General features: G+C 45.9%; 2 protein-coding genes across 2 annotated transcripts in view; one reads left to right on the top strand and one right to left on the bottom strand.

Annotated features, from left to right (window-relative positions):
* Positions 1-6,958, bottom strand: part of LOC139907736 (oxidation resistance protein 1-like) — a 15,618-nt gene extending 8,660 nt beyond the window's left edge. Inside the window, exons 1-9 of the mRNA XM_071894231.2 lie at positions 6,942-6,958; positions 6,508-6,695; positions 5,076-5,161; positions 3,893-4,000; positions 3,307-3,444; positions 2,419-2,511; positions 2,032-2,138; positions 1,704-1,943; positions 108-1,207 (exon numbers count right to left, since the gene is read on the bottom strand). Of these exons, the coding sequence (XP_071750332.2) occupies positions 108-1,207; positions 1,704-1,943; positions 2,032-2,138; positions 2,419-2,511; positions 3,307-3,444; positions 3,893-4,000; positions 5,076-5,161; positions 6,508-6,695; positions 6,942-6,958 (2,077 nt within the window). The remainder of the gene's footprint in view (positions 1-107; positions 1,208-1,703; positions 1,944-2,031; positions 2,139-2,418; positions 2,512-3,306; positions 3,445-3,892; positions 4,001-5,075; positions 5,162-6,507; positions 6,696-6,941) is intronic.
* A 6,567-nt stretch (positions 6,959-13,525) lies between these two features.
* lrp12 (low density lipoprotein receptor-related protein 12) overlaps positions 13,526-20,000 on the top strand; it is an 18,054-nt gene continuing 11,579 nt past the window's right edge. The window contains exons 1-5 of the mRNA XM_071894235.2: positions 13,526-13,589; positions 14,234-14,290; positions 16,297-16,432; positions 17,934-18,136; positions 19,990-20,000. The exon at positions 19,990-20,000 is cut by the window's right edge and continues 237 nt beyond it. Coding sequence (XP_071750336.1) covers positions 13,538-13,589; positions 14,234-14,290; positions 16,297-16,432; positions 17,934-18,136; positions 19,990-20,000 — 459 coding nt within the window. The 5' untranslated portion in view covers positions 13,526-13,537. The remainder of the gene's footprint in view (positions 13,590-14,233; positions 14,291-16,296; positions 16,433-17,933; positions 18,137-19,989) is intronic.

Here is a 20,000-nt window from a genome sequence, read left to right as displayed (position 1 = left end):
GTCTGTCAGTCAGTTAGTCCATCAGTCAGTCAGTAAACCAGTCAGTCAGTAAACCAGTCAGTCAATCAGTCAGTCAGTCAGTCAGTCAGTCAGCAGTCTGTCCACACTGTCCGCACTGTCCACACTGTCCACTGTCCACACTGTCCACACTGTCCACTGTCCACACTGCGTCCACTGTCCCCACTGTCCCCACTGTCCCCACTGTCCACTGTCCCCACTGTCCACTGTCCACACTGTCCCCACTGTCCACTGTCCACACTGTCCACTGCCCACACTGTCCCCACTGTCCCCACTGTCCACTGTCCACACTGTCCACTGTCCACTGTCCCCACTGTCCCCACTGTCCACTGTCCCCACTGTCCACTGTCCACACTGTCCCCACTGTCCACTGTCCACACTGTCCACACTGTCCACTGTCCACACTGCGTCCACTGTCCCCACTGTCCCCACTGTCCACTGTCCCCACTGTCCACTGTCCACACTGTCCCCACTGTCCACTGTCCACACTGTCCACTGCCCACACTGTCCACACTGTCCCCACTGTCCACTGTCCACTGTCCACACTGTGTCGTCTGTGTAACAACGGTAAGAAATACAGCCAAATAAAGATAATACAGCAGGCTCCATAACGGAGCCCTGGGGGACTCCACACTGTCCGCACTGTCTGCACTGTCCGCACTGTCTGCACTGTCCACTGTCCACACTGTCCACCCTGTCTGCACTGTCCGCACTGCCCACACTGTCTGCACTGTCCACTGCCCATACTGTCCACACTGTCCACTGTCCACTGTCCAAACTGTCCGCACTGTCCACACTGTCCACTGTCCGCACTGTCCACCCTGTCCGCACTGTCCGTACTGCCCACACTGTCTGCACTGTCCGTACTGACCACACTGTCCACACTGTCCACTGTCCGCACTGTCCAAACTGTCCAAACTGTCCACACTGTCCCCACTGTCCACTGTCCACACTGTACACTGTCCACACTGTCCACTGTCCACACTGTACACTGTCCACACTGTCCACTGTCCACACTGTACACTGTCCACACTGTCCACTGTCCCCACTGTCCACTGACCACACTGTCCACACTGTCCACTGTCCGCACTGTCCAAACTGTCCAAACTGTCCACACTGTCCCCACTGTCCACTGTCCACACTGTCCACTGTCCCCACTGTCCACTGTCCCCACTGTCCACTGTCCCCACTGTCCAACAGAGACAGAGCATCTTCTGTTTGATAGGGAAGAGCACTAGCAGCACTATGGCGCATCCGCCCTCATCTGCATTAACATTAACATATCATTAACACATCATTAGCATATCATTAACATATCATTAAAGCTTTAAGAAGAACCGCTTCAGTGTTTTGGATTGGAATTCATCAAATGTTTTATTTCCTTCAACTAGTTCTTTAGAAATCAGCCTGTAATTCCGTGGTATGAGTTGGAAGGGTTGAGCCTAGTCAGTAAACCAGTCAGTAAACCAGTCAGTAAACCAGTCAGTGAACCAGTCAGTGATCCGGTCAGTAAACCAGTCACTGAACCACTCAGTAAACTAGTCAGTAAACCAGTCAGTGAACCACTCAGTAAACTAGTCAGTAAACCAGTCAGTGAACCACTCAGTAAACTAGTCAGTAAACCAGTCAGTGAACCACTCAGTAAACTAGTCAGTGATCCAGTCAGTAAACCAGTCAGTATCTACCTGCTGGAGGCCTGCTGGAGTCCTGGGTGTTTCCAGGCGTTCTGCCCTGTGGCATGCTGGGAAGGTGTGCGATGCGTCGGTTCAGCGTTGTCATCTTCAAGGAGTGAGACCTCCGACTCGGGGAAAACGTCTTCGGACAGCGAGGCTTCAGTAGAGCTGACGCTCTCATTGGCTCGCATGCCTGAGTCCACGCGTGTCATTGGACCGGGATCTGCAGTGGGCAGAGGCAGCTCCAGGTCGCTATGGAAACACACACACAGTAACTTAAACTTTCCATTCCGCCTTATTGTGCCCCAAAACAGCCGACTAATCAGAAGCGGACACTCACTGTGGGACCTGACCTCTGACCCCGGGGTCGGTGACCTCGGTGCACACGGCCACTGACATCACTTCCTCCAGAGCGGCCATGATGCCGAACGGGTCACAGCCTCGCCGCTGAACCAGAGGGTCCGACCTCCGAGGGTCAAACATGATGGTGGTGGGGGTCAACAACAAAACCCCGCCCACTACACCCTGAGAGAGAGAGAGAGAGAGAGAGAGAGAGAGAGAGAGAGAGAGAGAGAGAGAGAGAGAGAGGGAGAGAGAGAGAGAGGGAGAGACTATAATGCCTATAATGCGTTATAATGATGATCAATATGATACACTAATACATTAGACACAGAGTTGAACTACAGACCTGCTGCCCTGCTCAGAGGCAGGGAGTTGAACTACAGACCTGTCTGTCAGTAATGTATTTGCAGCTGATCTTCAGGAACTTCTCTTCCTCCTTCAACATGGAGCAGTCCAGTGTGACGGGGCGGGGGGGCAGCTGTTACAACAGATCAATACAAAAACAGATCAATATATCTATCAATATACCAATATATTTACATCAAACAGCTCTTATTCAGTTAGTACTGTTTGTTTTGACCTAGCATTTGTCTGTGAGACGCTCTGATTGGAGGGGAGCAGCTTGGTGAGACATGGCCCCGCCCCTCTGTGTGACGGACAGACCGGGGACAGTTTTATGCTGCATTCCACTGGAAGTCGATCGTTCAGACTTGGAATTTACTGACTTCTGATCTAAAACCTTCCAGTGCGTCTGCTCAGGAAAACATGGACAACACGCTCTGCCCATTAACCTTAATGTAGCTATCTGACAACGCTCTAGTAACGTTAGCAGGCGAGTTCATACAGCAAAGACTTCTATCTAGTAACGAAGCACAAGTCACAGTTACGTTACAAATGGAAACTACAAAGTTGTTGCAACACGTTTTCATAACACAGAAAATGCATATCAAGTAAAATCAAGTTTTATTAAGTACAAATGGATGCAAAGGGAATTCAGTTTACTTTTCACTGTGTGCGCCACTGTACTGCTGTGACGTCATACCGCTGTGATGTCATACCGCTGTGATGTCATACCACTGTGATGTCAGCTGCGTTTATGTCGGAGAACTCGGGCGGAATGGATTTTGCCTGAATTCCCGACTGGGAACTCCAACCTGAACGACCGTTCTGTTGCACTTTTCCGAGTCAGAAGTCATTTTCCTCCAAGTTCCGAGTGCAATAGAATGCAGCATTACACACGAGCACCAGGGGCTGATGGGTAATGTAGTCTTACCTGGCCCAGGTCAGGCTTCGAGGCGGTCGGGGAGAGGGGGCTGATGGGTAATGTAGTCTTACAAAGGGGGCTGATGGGAGACAGAGAGGGAGAACTCTCTGCACTGGAAACAAAGTCTGGATCTGGAACATACAGAACCTGGACACACACACACACACACACACACACACAATGATTGTTGCTCCTGATTGGTCCAGAGGGAAGACATGTTGTCAGGTGGACGAGTCATGAAGACAAAACTGTATTTAAATCTAAACACTATACTGTTCTGTATTGATAATTATTCATATATAATTATCTATCTATATATCATTATTTATATATTGTTATCTATAGATTATTATCTATATATTATTACCTATATATCATTATCTATATGTCGTTATTTGTACACCATTATCTATAGATTATTACCTATATATTGGTTGTTGCTGAACATCTGCCTTCAGTTCGTTCCAGTGTCATCTCATCTCCATATTTGTGTTTGAGCTTTGTGTCTTTGTGTTTATGCATTGGTGTGTGTGTGTGTGTGTGTGTGTGTGTGTGTGTGTGTGCGTGCGTGCGTGCGTGTGTGTGTGTGTGTTACCTTCCCTGGCACCACGGCTCTGGAGAACAGCTTGTTGAGTGTCACCAGCTCGTTGGGCGTTGTGTCGAACTTCAGAGAGATGCTGTTCAGAGTGTCTCTGGACTCCACCTGGTTACCACGGCAACCACGCACACACACACACACACACACACACACACACACACCTCAGACATTTAAATTTACGCCTTTTACACCTCACAGGAAGTCAGCTGGATAAGAGTCACCTGACCGGCCTGCAGCTCCGGACTGACTGCAGATCAATAATTCAACACAACACAGCGTCTCAGAGACATTTTGAGTTTGAATGTTTCTGATGTTTCTCTCTCAGTTCCTTCACAGACAAACAGAAGTTCCCAGCAGAACGTACGGGAAGTGTTTTGTGTTCTCGATGTGAATGTGTGGTGTGAGTTTGAGACCGATGGAAAACCAGGACTCTGCTCTTCCTGATCAGGTCTGCAGAACTGATGGTGGACGTAAACAGGAAGAACTCAGTCGTCAGCGTACATCAACGGTTTGCCCAGCAGCAGCAGAGCTTCATTTACATGTTAAATAAAGTGGGGGTCAAAGTTCAACCTTGACAGACTCCAAAACCCAGAGAGAAACATTTTGTTCTCTTGTTGCCAATTTTCACTGCACATTTGTCTGTACACAGATTTAATAAGATCATATGTTTTCCCTCCAATATCGCTTTCAATCAATCTGAAAAACAATCAATCTGAAAAACAATTAAACTGGAAAATAATCAATCTGAAAAACAGACCTCTTGCAAAATAGAACCAAACGCTTTTCCAAATCAACAAAGCAAAACAAATCTCTCTCTCTCTCTGTCTGTCTCTCTGTCTCTCTCTCTCTCTCTGTCTGTCTCTCTGTCTCTCTCTCCCTCTCTCTCTGTCTCTCTCTCTCTCTCTCTCTCTCTCTCTGTCTCTCTCTCTCTCTCTCTCTCTCTCTCTGTCTCTCTCTCTCTGTCTCTCTCTCTCTCTCTCTCTGTCTCTCCATCTCTGTCTCTCTCTCTCTCTCTCTCTCTGTCTATCTCTGTCTCTCTCTCTCTCTCTCTCTCTCTCTGTCTCTCTCTCTCTCTCTCTCTCTGTCTCTCTCTCTGTCTCTCTCTGTCTCTCTCTCTATCTCTCTGTCTGTCTCTCTCTCTCTCTCTCTCTCTCTCTCTCTCTCTCTCTCTCTCTCTCACCCTGTACTCCATGGTTCCTGCTGGTCGTTGGAAACCCATCCTCCTTCGTCCGTCCGCCCTGTCTCTCTGAATCTTCTGTCCTTCATCTGAAACCAGAAAAGACAACAAGCCGTTACTCTTCATCCTGTTACTCCTCTTCCTCAGTTAGTGTTTAGATAATGTCAGCTTGTTATGACACTTATCATACTGCATCACTACCTGGTCACAAGCCTCACAAACAACTATAAAACCCATCATATCACTATATAACCAGACAATAAAAATCATGGACAGAAAACCAATGAGGTGGCAGCATTGTCACATCTTGGAGAAACACAACATGTTCAGCTTCGAAAGCTTCATAACCCTAACCCTAACCCTTCATAAGCTATTCCAACTTAAAGCTTACTTTTAAATGCCTACATGGTCATGCTCCTTCCTTGCTTAATGAATTCGTTACAAGACACCAGCACACCAGTAGGGTAACTCAGTAAACGATAACTGTAACCTCATTTGGACAATCAGTCTTCTCTGTTAAAGGAGCAAAACTATGGAACTGTCTGAAAATGCAACACAATCTTAATGTTTTTAACAGAGGTATTAAATCATGGCTAAAAGAGAAACAACATTGTTCTCATACCTAATACTCCTGTAGACACACCTGTATTTTGTATTTTGTGTATTTGTGGATGTATTTTTGTGGATGTATTTGTGGGTGTATTTTATGCCCTTTTTGTTTCTTCTTCCGTTTCTTATCTTTTCTTTTTTCTTTTTTCTATTTTAACTTTTAAAAAAAAAAAGCCTCTTGTGGACAGGGGTTGTAAATTAGCGTTTCGCTACAAACACTAAACACAGTGCATCTGGTCCTTGTGCATAAATGTATGTTACAATTCTAATGCTACTGTGATGTCCATGCCAAATAAAATAAACTTAACTTAACTTAACTTGTTAGCTAGCTAACCATAGTATCTGGTCAGCTAACCATCACTGTCTTGTTTTTAACACATCTGATTAGCACACTAGCTAACATATCTAGTAGCAGCTAGCGTTAGCATGTTCACATTAACATGAAATGTAGAAAACTTATGCACCTGTGTCATTTTGAAGAGGTGAAGCTCAAGACAGTGATGGTTAGCTGACCCTATGGTTAGCTAGCTAACAAGCTGACATTATCTAAACACTAAATCAATCAGATGGATCAGTGATGAAATGATCAGTTCAGTCAGAAACAGACAGAAATTAACCGTCTGTTGTCAGAGCTGAGGACCTCCAACATGGCCACCGGGGAGGGGGGGTGGGGGGTTACATCACCGGAACGCCTGTCAACATTTCACCAAGACTCAAACACCAAACTGATACCAGTCGGCCAGAACGAGCGGTCAGCTGCTGTATTAGTTAGCTAACTAACTAACTCGCTAGCCAACTAACTAGCCCCGCCCCCCAGGCCACTGACCAATCGTGAAGCCTCTCTTCAGCTCTCCTCGCCGTGGGCCGCTTCGGAGCCTCTGATCGGTGGAACTGTTCTGCTGCTCCTCCGTCGTCACGGCGACCACGCTGTCCATTGCCTTGGTTACGAGCGAGGAGGGCGGGTCTTTGAGCGGGAAATCAGGAAGGTCCACCGACTGGGACTTCCTGCATAGTCTGAGCACACACACACACACACACACACACACACACACACACACACACAGACACACACACAGACACACACACACACACACACACACACAATAAATAAGTCAGATAGAATATAAGTGTGGTACCTTGGCCCATCCACTACAGGTCTAATTGGCTCCTTAGTTAATGGGCATTAAGGGTTAGTAGTTACAAGTAAGATCACTACATAAGGATGATTCATCTTTTTATTAAATGTAAAACGTCACTGACCGTTTAATGCTGAACATGCTGCAGGGGTTTGTGGGTAATGTAGTTGCTCTGGTATCAGTTCTGCTGTATCACCTGGAGAAAGAGAGAGAGAGAGAGACAGAGGGAGAGAGAGAGAGAGAGAGAGAGACAGACAGAGGGGGAGAGAGAGAGAGAGAGAGAGAGAGACAGACAGAGAGAGAGAGAGCGAGAGAGAGACAGACAAAGACAGACAGAGAGAGAGAGAGAGAGAGAGGGAGAGAGAGACAAAGAGAGAGAGAGGGAGAGAGAGAGACAGAGACAGAGACAGAGAGCAAGAGAGAGACAGAGAGAGAGAGAGAGAGAGAGGCGGTTGAGTCAGATCTACAGACAGCAGTAATGTATTTATCAAAATTATTAATGAAGGTCGTCATAGAAATTGATGTTAAGAAAGACATGAAGGTTTTTAGTTTTAATATGAACAGAGAAAGACTGAGAGTCAGGAAGAAACATGTTGATTGAAAAATCCTCCTGTAATCCCTGAACTCTTGTTTTTGATTCAGTTTGTTTCATACACACACACACACACACACACACACTCACTCACACACACACACACACACACACACACACACAGAGCAGTAATTGAGTTAAAGCTTAATAATTAATATTGTCCAGCTCTGGTCTCACTGCTGTTAGGGGTGGTGGGGGTGGGGGGCTCTCCTTCCCTGTGTCCCACTCTGATGATGATGATGATGATGATGATGATGATGGTTATTACGTATTATTATTCTTTTTTTTATTATTATTATTATTATTATTGCCCTGGGTGTCAGTGGAGAGTTTTCGTGTCCCCTGGTCTGAATGCTGATGAGAGTAAAACTCGGTTAAATTTAAAGACACTATCGTCTATCAGCTGCTTCAGTCTGAACCGTATTGATATCAGTATCGGTATTGATATCAGTATCAGTTCTCAGCTGGATAACGGATCCTTGTACTGCGTGTTGTTGACTTCCACAAAACAGCCTGACGTCACGTCATGTATGTTTCATGACCTGAACACGCTAAGCAATACACACTGCAGCGTTAAATATTAACACACTGAAACTGGGTTAACATTCAGATACTAGCTGCTAACTGGCTAACCTGTAATGCTAACAGGTACAAAGACAGACTGGTAGCATGGCTAGCCAGTTAGCCACTGTTTACATGTACTGTGTATACTCTCCTTATATTCACGATCACTCAGTATGTGAGCTGGTGCATGTAAACCTGGAAAAACTCTTCTCCTGGTCTTACTGTAAGAAACCTGGATAAGGAACTGGATATTCCCATATCCTGTAAACATGTTATCCTGGTTGTCGTTGGTTTTCCTGTGCAGCTAAATGACTGGAGAACACAGACAGGCAGAACCAGGCAGAACACTGACTGAATGTCTTGATGTCTGTGGTTGGCCTTCACTGATATCTACTGCTACTGACCTCAAACCACGCCGTGCATCAGACCTCTCTCCTGGTTGACAGACTTGTCAGCAACAAACCGCTCCCTTACCTGGTTCCCTTACCTGGTTCCCTTACCTGGTTCTCTTACCTGGTTCCCTTACCTGGTTCCCTCGCCTGGTTCCCTTACCTGGTTCTCTTACCTGGTTCCCTTACCTGGTTCTCTTACCTGGTTCCCTTACCTGGTTCCCTCGCCTGGTTCCCTGACCTGGGTCCCTTGCCTGGTTCCCTGACCTTGTTCCCTTACCTGGATCCCTCGCCTGGTTCCCTGACCTGGTTCCCTCGCCTGGTTCTTTCGCCTGGGTCCCTCGCCTGGTTCCCTCGCCTGGTTCCCTCGCCTGGTTCCCTGACCTGGTTCCCTCGCCTGGTTCCCTCACCTGGTTCCCTCGCCTGGTTCCCTGACCTGGTTCCTTCGCCTGGTTCCCTCGCCTGGTTCCCTGACCTCGTTCCCTCAAGTGGTTCCCTCACCTGGTTCCCTCGCCTGGTTCCCTCACCTGGTTCCCTCACCTGGTTCCCTCACCTGGTTCCCTCAACTGGTTCCTTCAACTGGTTCCTTCACCTGGTTCCCTAAACTGGTTCCCTCACCCGGTTCCCTCACCAAGGTCACCAAGGGAGTACCACAAGGCTCCATCCTCGGCCCCACACTATTCTCCATCCACATCAATAATATTAAATGTCCATTTAGCCATCTTTATGCAGACGACACAGTTTTGTACCTGTTCAGCTCCAGGTGCTGCTCTGGGGATTTAACCTGCTGTTCATCACTTCTGAAACTAAAACTATGTGGTTTGGGGAAAACTCTGACGCCGTCTGGCACCATCCAGACTGTTGAAGCGTCAGTTCTATAGAGTCACTTCATACAAACATCTGGGCATTTGACTGGACAACAACCAACATATAATAAGCTTCAGGCAGAAAACTTTTGTCAGTGTGTTAGTATAACTAATCTAGGAGTAATATACTGTATAATACTGTATATTATAAACAGTGATATACCTCCAAGACCATGACATTAGATTACATTACATTACATTACCATAGTTTACATTACATTACATTAGATGAAACTTTAATCAGTTTTATCCTTTGTCATTCTAGATTAATTAAACTATCCTAACCATAGAAGACGATACAATATAAAAGCAGGATGTAACTCTGTTCTGTCTGTAAAGTTGATGTTTCTCCTGCTGCATATTAAATATTAACATGTAAACAAAGCCCATATAAAACATTTAGAGAAGCAGGACCGACCGTCAGCCAGGCGTCCGGCAGGATCCACTGCTCCCAGTATCAGACCAGACTGAGGCCATGCTGCCGCTGCATCCTGCTGAAGCCAAGTCTGAGAACCAGTAGAACCCAGTAGAACCCAGTAGAACTCAGTAGAACCCAGTGGAACCAGTAGAACCCAGTGGAACCTGCTGCAGTCTGAGCGGTCTCTGCTCCCTCTGTCCACGCTGTGCGGGGCAGTTTGATGAATGAACCTGCTCCTCCCAGAGGGGTGGAGCGTCATGACACAAACAGAGTCACTCAACTGGTAACCATGGTAACAGTCCTACTTCATGTATTAGTACTGTATACACTGGTGACCATGTTAACAGTCTTCCTTCATGTATTAGTACTGCATTAGTACTGTATTACTGCTACATTAGTACAGCATTGGTATTGCATTAGCAATACATTAGTAGTACTGCATTAGTACTGCATTAGCATTGCATCAGTAATACACTAGTACTGCATTAGTATTGTAGTAGTACTGCAGTAGTACTGCATACAGCAATACTGGAGGTATTTCTGCTGCAGCGTCTGACTGTTGAATGATTTAACAGCAGCTGTCAGTCGACCTATCAGATTACAGACAGCACAGGAAGTCAGATACTGGGTTAACTACAGACGGGCCAGTGTCAGTAGTCTGGTCTGGGTTAACTACAGACGGGCCAGTGTCAGTAGTCCGGTCTGGGTTAACTACAGACGGGCCTGTGTCAGTAGTCTGGTCTGGGTTAACTACAGACGGGCCAGTGTCAGTAGTCCCCCCATTTCAAAATAAAAGCCCTCCCAACACATAGAGTGGAGTTTGAGCTTTAGGAGAAGTTATGGAGGACAAAGATCTGAATGTATGAAGAAGAGGCCTGCAGCTGTTCTGCTGTGTGTGTGTGTGTGTGTGTGTGTGTGTGTGTGTGTGTGTGGGGGGGGGGGGGGGGGGGGGGGGGGGGGGGGGGGGCATCAGTCTACAGCTGTTAACACACAAACTCAGTCAGTAATGGATACCAAGGCTCAGATGCCACATCTGAACATGACAACAAGAACATAAAAAGTACAAAACCACAAATGACAAGTATGAAAAATATAATATATAATGTCCTTTGTGGAACCATCATCAGATATATTATGTCGTTTACCTGCAGTCAATGAAAGCACCAGTGTTTCCACTGTGGTTTCATCTCTTACATCATATGACATCATATGACAACATATGACATCATATGACATAACAACACTGTCACACCAACAACAATACTAAAGTCTGCTGGGTAAAACCAAAGGTAGAGCACCTCATTATACGACCTCATACTTTATTATGAGACATCATACTTTATTATAAGACCTCATCATACCTCATTATACAACCTCATACTTTATTATAAGACCTCATACCTCATTATACAACCTCATACCTCATTATACAACCTCATACCTCATTATACAACCTCATACTTTATTATGAGACATCATACTTTATTATAAGACCTCATACCTCATTATAAGACCTCATACCTTATTATAAGACATCATACTTCATTATAAGACCTCATCATACCTCATTATACAACCTCATACTTTATTATAAGATATCAGACCTCATTAGAAGACCTCAGGCTTCATTATAAGACATCATACTCCATTATAAGACATCTTACCTCATTATAAGACATTATACTTCATTATTAAAACATCATACTTCATTATGAGACCTCATCATACCTCATTATAAGACATACTTTAATTTAAGACATCATACTTCATTATAATACCTCATCATACCTCATTTTAAGATCTCATACTCCATTATAAGACCTCATACTTCATTATAAGACATCCTCCATTATAAGACATCATACCTCATTATAAGATCTCATACGCCATTATAAGACCTCATACCTCATTATAAGACCTCAGATTACGTCATAACTCATAAGATCTCATACTTCACACCTCATTATAAGAGCTCAAATCTTATACCACATTATATGATGTAGTGTAGGTGTAGATAATATAGACAAGAATCTATTACACTCATATCAATAATAATCACCATTCAGTTATCTAAATCTATAGACTGTTGACCTTACACCAAACGACTTTTCGAGCGATTTCACTGTCGCAGACAAATTTCCAATGTCGAAATAAAAGTTTTGCTAGAGTTGTGGCGCGCTCCCATCATCTCGATCGTTTGGTGTGAGGTCAGAAAACTCAGTCCGAGCCGTCTTAAGTCTGTCTTTTTCTCGTCTTGACGTTCCGATAAAATCAAACATGTTTAATATTATCGGAAGTCTTTAGTCTTGGCTCATGCAAATAGTGGTGTCAGACTTTAGTCTTTTAAAAGTCTTTTCAAAGTCTTCTGGTGTATGGTAGGCAGTCTTTGCAAAATCTTATAGTCTGTGACTAAAAACTCAGTGACTTATGACACATTGGGCCTCATGCAGCAACATTCTCTTAAATTTCTCTTATATTTTCTCTTAATTTTCTGTTAAGAGAAAAAATAAGAGAACATTTGTTCGTATATCGCTTCCTGCATGAGGCCCATTGTCTTTAGATGTGAGCTGGATGTGAGAGGGTGTCAGACTTTAGTCTTTTAAAAGTCTTTTCAAAGTCTTCTAGTGTATGGTAGGCATTAGAGAAGGTACACACATACACATACACACACACATACATACACACGCACACACGCTGAGAGGGGGAGGGGCTTGCCTACTCATCAACAAGGGGGAGGGCCAAACACACTCTGAAACACACACACACACACACACTCACACACTCACTCACACACACACACACACACACACACACACACTCACACACACAGCTGCTAGGCCTGCAGAGTACAGACGGTGGAAATGGCGACAGTCTGTTGTTGGAAATACAAACCGAGCAGCTTGCTGCTAACCTGCTGACCAACCAGGTTCAACTAGCTAACGTTACTCTGTCACCGAGTTAGCTCTTTGTTTTGTTGTTGAGACAGGCTAGCTAGCCGCTTAGCTCCGCTAGCATGTTCCAGCTAGTCGGCTAATGTTAGCTTGTTAGCAGGACTCAGCTGAAGGAGACTGGTTAGCTAGTTAGCTTCTGTTTTATTTCGTTCTGTCGAGCTGCCTAGCTGGTTAGCTTGCTAGCTTCTTCTGTCTAAATAGCTATGTAATCCGCTGGATAGATCGCTTGTCTTTATTTTCTTATCTGGTTATTTACCCAGTTAGCCTGTTAGCTTGTCTTTCTTTTCTTCTCTGGTTATTAACCCAGTTAGCCTGTTAGCTTGTCTGTCTTTTCTTCTCTGGTTATTAACCCAGTTAGCCCGTTAGCGTGTCTTTATTGTCTTCTTTCTGTATCTGGACCAGGCAGTCAGACAGTAAAGATGGTTTCTGTGGTGAAATGTTGGTTTTAATGTTTGACTCCTCGTCTTTGTCGCTGAGCAGCAACATCAAGCTAGCTGCTGCTGGAAGCTAGCTGGAGCTAACTGGAGACCAATGTCTTTGTCTCTGGTCTGCCTGGTTTCTATCTGGACATGGAGTTATAGTAGACGATACTGTGTTAATATGATGTGAGAGGAGTTTGTTTAGCTAGTTAGGTTAGTTAGCACTAGGTTCGAGTAGCTAGGTAGCGCTGTTTCTTTGTTGTTGGTGTGTAGCAGCTAGCAGCTCAGGGTTTTACTATGGAAGAAGTCTTTGTTGTGTACAGAAGCCAAAGAGTCTGTTCACTGGCCTTTAATTCACTTTAATCAGCTGTCTGTCTCTGTTATGGGACATCGCTGCTGCAGGTTGTGTAATATTTAGTGAACTCTTCCATCATCAGCTGTTATTTACTGAGCTTGGAGAAATACAGTCGCGGCAGGTTGAAAGCTTGTTGGTCTGCTGTGAAATTATTATTATTATTATTATGGCCGTCACTCCAGCCTGCAGCATCTACCTGCACATCCTCCTATTCACTGGTAAGTACTGTGTAATAAGCTGCAGTGTGTGTGAATAAGCCTGTAATAACAACATGACTCAGGTCTGCAGTCTGACTGCTTCATATCAGTCAGTAAGTTCTGTTGCTGTCATGCAGGTTTAATGTAGATCTAATCCACTTAATGAAGCTTCGTTAGAAGCGTCCTTACATACTGTGGTATGTTAGGACGAGTAATGAAGCTTCTTTACAGCAGTGAATCAGTCTGTCAACTTTCTGACACAAAGTTGCTGTTTTAAAATCCTGTTGCTGACAGCAGAGACTGTCTGACAGACAGGAAGTGATGTCACATCAGGAGCATTACAGATCCATTTAGATCAATTTCTGTACATTGACCAACTTTTGATTTTGTGGCAACGCACCACAGATGAGCCTCTGTATGGAAAGACTGGAGGCTGATAGTTCAGTGTGTAACAACATGTCAGGTGTCAGGCATGTTCTGTTGGAACACGCTAGCAGACACACACACACACACACACACACACACACACACACACTAATCAGAGGGTGTGTTTTCTACTGTCAGGCTACTGCTGAACACCAGTCAGTCAGTTAGAACTCCTCCTCTTCATCTTCTTCCTCTTCCTGTATCTTATCTGTCCCTAACTGTGTGTTTGTTTTTCCCAGGATGCATTGCTGCCTCTCAGAGGAATGACAATGTCTATGTGTCAGGGATCTCCAATGGTGAGGGCAACACATCAGCAACACACTGGCAACACATCACTGACATCAGCAACATATCAGCAACACATCACTGACATCAGCAACATATCAGCAACACATCACTGACATCAGCAACATATCAGCAACACATCACTGACATCAGCAACATATCAGCAACACATCACTGACATCAGCAACACATCAGCAACACATCACTGACACATCACTGACATCAGCAACACATCACTGACACATCAGCAACACATCACTGACATCACTGACATCAGCAACACATCACTGACATCAGCAACATATCAGCAACACATCACTGACATCAGCAACATATCAGCAACACATCACTGACATCAGCAACATATCAGCAACACATCACTGACATCAGCAACATATCAGCAACACATCACTGACATCAGCAACATATCAGCAACACATCACTGACATCAGCAACACATCACTGACATCAGCAACATATCAGCAACACATCACTGACACATCAGCAACACATCACTGACATCAGCAACACATCACTGACATCAGCAACACATCACTGACATCAGCAACACATCACTGACATCAGCAACACATCACTGACATCAGCAACACATCACTGACATCAGCAACACATCAGCAACACATCACTGACATCAGCAACACATCACTGACATCAGCAACACATCAGCAACACATCACTGACATCAGCAACACATCAGCAACACATCACTGACATCAGCAACACATCACTGACATCAGCAACACATCAGCAACACATCACTGACATCAGCAACACATCACTGACATCAGCAACACATCAGCAACACATCACTGACATCAGCAACACATCAGCAACACATCAGCAACACATCACTGACATCAGCAACACATCAGCAACACATCACTGACATCAGCAACACATCAGCAACACATCACTGACATCAGCAACACATCACTGACATCAGCAACACATCAGCAACACATCACTGACATCAGCAACACATCAGCAACACATCGCTGACATCAGCAACACATCACTGACATCAGCAACACATCACTGACATCAGCAACACATCAGCAACACATCACTGACATCAGCAACACATCAGCAACACATCAGCAACACATCAGCGACATCAGCAACACATCACTGACATCAGCAACACATCACTGACATCAGCAACATATCAGCAACACATCACTGACATCAGCAACACATCAGCAACACATCAGCAACACATCAGCAACACATCACTGACATCAGCAACACATCACTGACATCAGCAACACATCAGCAACACATCAGCAACACATCAGCAACACATCAGCAACACATCACTGACATCAGCAACACATCACTGACATCAGCAACATATCAGCAACACATCACTGACATCAGCAACACATCACTGACATCAGCAACACATCACTGACATCAGCAACACATCACTGACATCAGCAACACATCACTGACATCAGCAACACATCACTGACATCAGCAACACATCAGCAACACATCACTGACATCAGCAACACATCACTGACATCAGCAACACATCAGCAACACATCACTGACATCAGCAACACATCAGCAACACATCACTGACATCAGCAACACATCACTGACATCAGCAACACATCAGCAACACATCACTGACACATCAGCAACACATCACTGACATCAGCAACACATCAGCAACACATCAGCAACACATCAGCAACACATCACTGACATCAGCAACACATCATATCCAGTGTGTGGTTGATTATGAATCATGTAATGTTTAATTAACTTTAATTAACATCCAGGAGGTTCAGATGCTGCTGCTTGGTGTAGAGCAGCGTACCAGGCAGCCAATCAGGAGCCTTCCTGATACAGAGCCATTGTTTGACAAAGACCCAAACCTGAATATCACCAAGAGATTAAAATGTTGCTGCTTGAGGAACAGATCGGTTAGCCACACCTGCAGCTAAGTGTGTGTGTGTGTGTGTGTGTGTGTGTGTGTGTGTGGTCGCAGCGTGTGGCGAGGGGGCGGAGCTCCTGCGGGCGCCCAGCGGTGTCATCACCAGTCCTGGCTGGCCCTTCCAGTATCCGTCCAGACTGAACTGCAGCTGGAACATCAGAGCCAAGCCTGGAGACACCGTCACCATCAGGTACACACACACACACACACACACACACTCGCTGGCCTTGCTCCGTGCTGTTTCCATGGTTACAGGACCAGAAATAGATGGGTGTGTGGCACAGGAAGTGGTTCTGACACAGTAGCTAGATATGGTCACATGCTGAGTCGGCAGAGAAGATGTAGAGGTCAGAGGTGCTGGCTCCTCCCCTTCCTGTTTCCCTGCTGTCTGTCATCACATGGCTCCTCCCCTTCCTGTTTCCCTGCTGTCTGTCATCACATGGCTCCTCCCCTTCCTGTTTCCCAGAATCGAGGAAACAGATTTTCTGCTGATTGACCCAAAACAACAACAACATGTTTATGTTTACTGTCAGAGGCACACTTATGTCTTTGATCTAAGATTTTAATCTCTCCTCCTCCCTCTCTCCTCTCCTCCTCTCCTCTCCTCTCTCCTCTCTCCTCCTCTCTCTCTCCTCTCCTCTCTCCTCCTCTCCTCTCCTCTCTCCTCTCTCCTCCCTCTCCTCCTCTCCTCTCCTCTCTCCTCCTCCCTTTCTCCTCTCTCCTCTCCTCTCCTCTCTCATCCTCTCCTCCCTCTCTCCTCTCCTCCTCTCCTCTCCTCTCCTCTCCTCCTCTCTTCTCCTCCCTCTCTCCTCTCCTCTCCTCCTCTCCTCCTCCTCTCTCCTCTCCTCTCCTCTCCTCTCCTCTCTCCTCCTCCCTTTCTCCTCTCTTCTCTCTCCTCTCTCCTCCCTTTCTCCTCTCTTCTCTCTCCTCCTCTCCTCTCCTCTCCTCTCCTCTCTCCTCTCTCCTCCTCCCTCTCTCCTCTCTCCTCCTCTCCTCCCTCTCATCCTCTCCTCTCCTCCTCTATCCTCTCCTCTCCTCTCCTCTCTCCTCCTCCCTTTCTCCTCTCTTCTCTCTCCTCTCTCCTCCTCCCTTTCTCCTCTCTTCTCTCTCCTCTCTCGTCCCCTCCTCTCCTCTCCTCTCCTCTCTCCTCCCTCTCTCCTCTCTCCTCTCCTCCTCCCTCTCTCCTCTCCTCCTCTCCTCTCCTCTCCTCCTCTCCTCCCTCTCTCCTCTCTCCTCCTCTCCTCCCCTCCTCTCCTCTCCTCTCCTCCCCTCCTCTCCTCTCATCTCCTCCTCTCTTCTCCTCCCTCTCTCCTCTCCTCTCCTCTGTCTCTCCTCTCCTCTCCTCCCTCTCTCCTCTCCTCCTCTCCTCTCCTCCTCTCCTCTCCTCTCCTCCTCTCTTCTCCTCCCTCTCTCCTCTCCTCTCTCCTCCTCTCCTCCCTCTCTCCTCTCCTCTCTCTCTCCTCTCCTCTCCTCCTCTCCTCTCCTCCTCTCCTCTCCTCTCCTCCTCTCTTCTCCTCCCTCTCTCCTCTCCTCTCTCCTCCTCCTCTCCTCCCTCTCTCCTCCCTCTCTCCTCTCTACTCTCTCCTCTCCTCTCTCCTCTCCTCTCTCTCTCCTCTCCTCCTCTCCTCTCCTCTCTCCTCCTCCTCTCCTCCCTCTCTCCTCCCTCTCTCCTCCCCCCCCTCCTCCTGTAGTTTCCAGGACTTTGACCTGCAGGGTTCCCATCGGTGCTCCTCAGACTGGTTGTCCCTCAGCAGCTACAGGAGCCTGGAGGGTCTGAGGGTCTGTGGCTCCTCCCTCCCTCCTCCCTACATCTCCTCCCAGGACCACGTCTGGATCCACTTCCGCTCCGACGACAGCCAGGCCGCCAAGGGCTTCAGACTGGCCTACATCACTGGTGAGGGGGCGGGGCCTGTCTGTTGCTGTCTGTTGCTGTCTGTGACCGGGCTTCACACCGGTCTAAATCACAGGTGAAGGGGGGGGGGCCTGTCTGTGACTGTCTGTTGCTGTCTGTGACCGGGCTTCAGACCGGTCTACATCACAGACTGATGTTAGTGAGGGACAGTCTGTTTCTCTTCTGATACGACTCGATACGTGATCTGAGGTTCAGGATTAGGGTTGGGTACCGAAACCCGGAACCTCCTAGTGGTTCAGCCTACTGGACCGGTTCCTACTGGACCGGTTCCTACTGGACCTGTGCCTACTGGACCGGTTCCTACTGGACCGAATATCAGCGCAGATTTTGGTGCCTGAGCTGTCGATTGAACTCTCCGCCCTCCGGTGCTCGTCAATATCACATTTTGGTCGCTTAGCCAATCAGAGAAAAGAAGAGGCGGGTCGTAAAAGTTTTCACTACCGATAACATCCGGTTCATACAAACTGTCAGTTATTTGTTAATATGTAACGTAAAAATATATGAAAAATAATTAAGGACAAATAGGTTTAGTAAATAAACACTTTCAATAACTAGAATGTCACAATAAACAGCATGTTGATGATGTATTATTATCATATTCTGCCAGAGAAGCAGACACGGTTTTATTTCTATATAAGACTATAGAAGACTAGAAGAATTTGTAGGAGTCTAGAAGTTTGCACTTGGTATTTCTTTTGCTGTTATTTATTAGTATTGTAACTGTTATTTACTGTAAAATTATTGTAGTTGACGTTGGTTTTATTTACTATTTATTTATTAATATATTGTTCAATTTATTTGCCTTTGCAATAAAAAAGGCGTTCTTTAATGTCTTTATAGTGAAGAAGGTATCGGTTCAGGCAGCGTTTGTGCACCAGCTTTTAAAAGTATGTTTTAGCTCCGGTATCAAAAAACATCTAACCGATACTCCTCCCTATTCAGGATCAATACAACCAGGATACGATGTGATCAATAAAAGTTCAGTGACAACAAAGTCTGACAGAATTCTGTTTATTTCTGAGACTCAAATCTTTCTAGCGATGCCATTGGCTGCTAGAATGTAAACAGCAATTTAAAAATGTCATTACAAAGTGACAATAATATAATTTGGATGGAGAGCTTGTGAAACTGTGATGGTCAAGAGTCTCATTAGTGATTACTACAGCAGAATAACATGGAGCTGATATCACCATTCATGTTCCTGACAGCAGAATAACATGGAGCTGATATCACCATTCATGTTCCTGACAGCAGAATAACATGGAGCTGATATCACCATTCATGTTCCTGACAGCAGAATAACATGGAGCTGATATCACCATTCATGTTCCTGACACACAGACAGACTGACAGTTCTGTATTGAGTTTAGATATATCGTCCCTTCACTAAAACCCAGCCACAGTATTCTACTGGTTTCTACTGCAGCTGCCTGCTGGCTCTGGTTGTTGAGTGTTCTCAGTGTTTGTGGGATTTGAACCGACAACCTGTTCGGTCCCGGTCTGCCCTCTGGCTCTGTGTTACATAACAGGCATTAACAGTCAGGATGATGATGATGTAATCCCAGATTAGAGGCTGACAGATAAATCCAGAGAGAGAGAGAGAGATGCAGCTCAGTGTCGACCGCCCAGCAGTCTGCTCCTGTTTATCCTTCTGTCTCCATGTTGTCAGTGAGACTTCAGCTGTTTCATATCAGCTCCTCCAGTGATGACTGATGTGTTTCCTCATTTTCATTCATCACATCATGTTGATCCTCTTCTAATCAGTCAGTTCATCTCTTTATGAGACTTCATGAAACGGTGTGTGTGTGTGTGTGTGTGTGTGTGTGTGCGTGCAGGTAAGCTGGAG

This window comes from Centroberyx gerrardi, chromosome 19 (genome assembly GCF_048128805.1).
Source record: "Centroberyx gerrardi isolate f3 chromosome 19, fCenGer3.hap1.cur.20231027, whole genome shotgun sequence".
In the NCBI taxonomy this organism is placed as follows: Eukaryota; Metazoa; Chordata; class Actinopteri; order Beryciformes; family Berycidae; genus Centroberyx; species Centroberyx gerrardi.
This window is presented reverse-complemented; position numbering and strand designations above follow the sequence as displayed.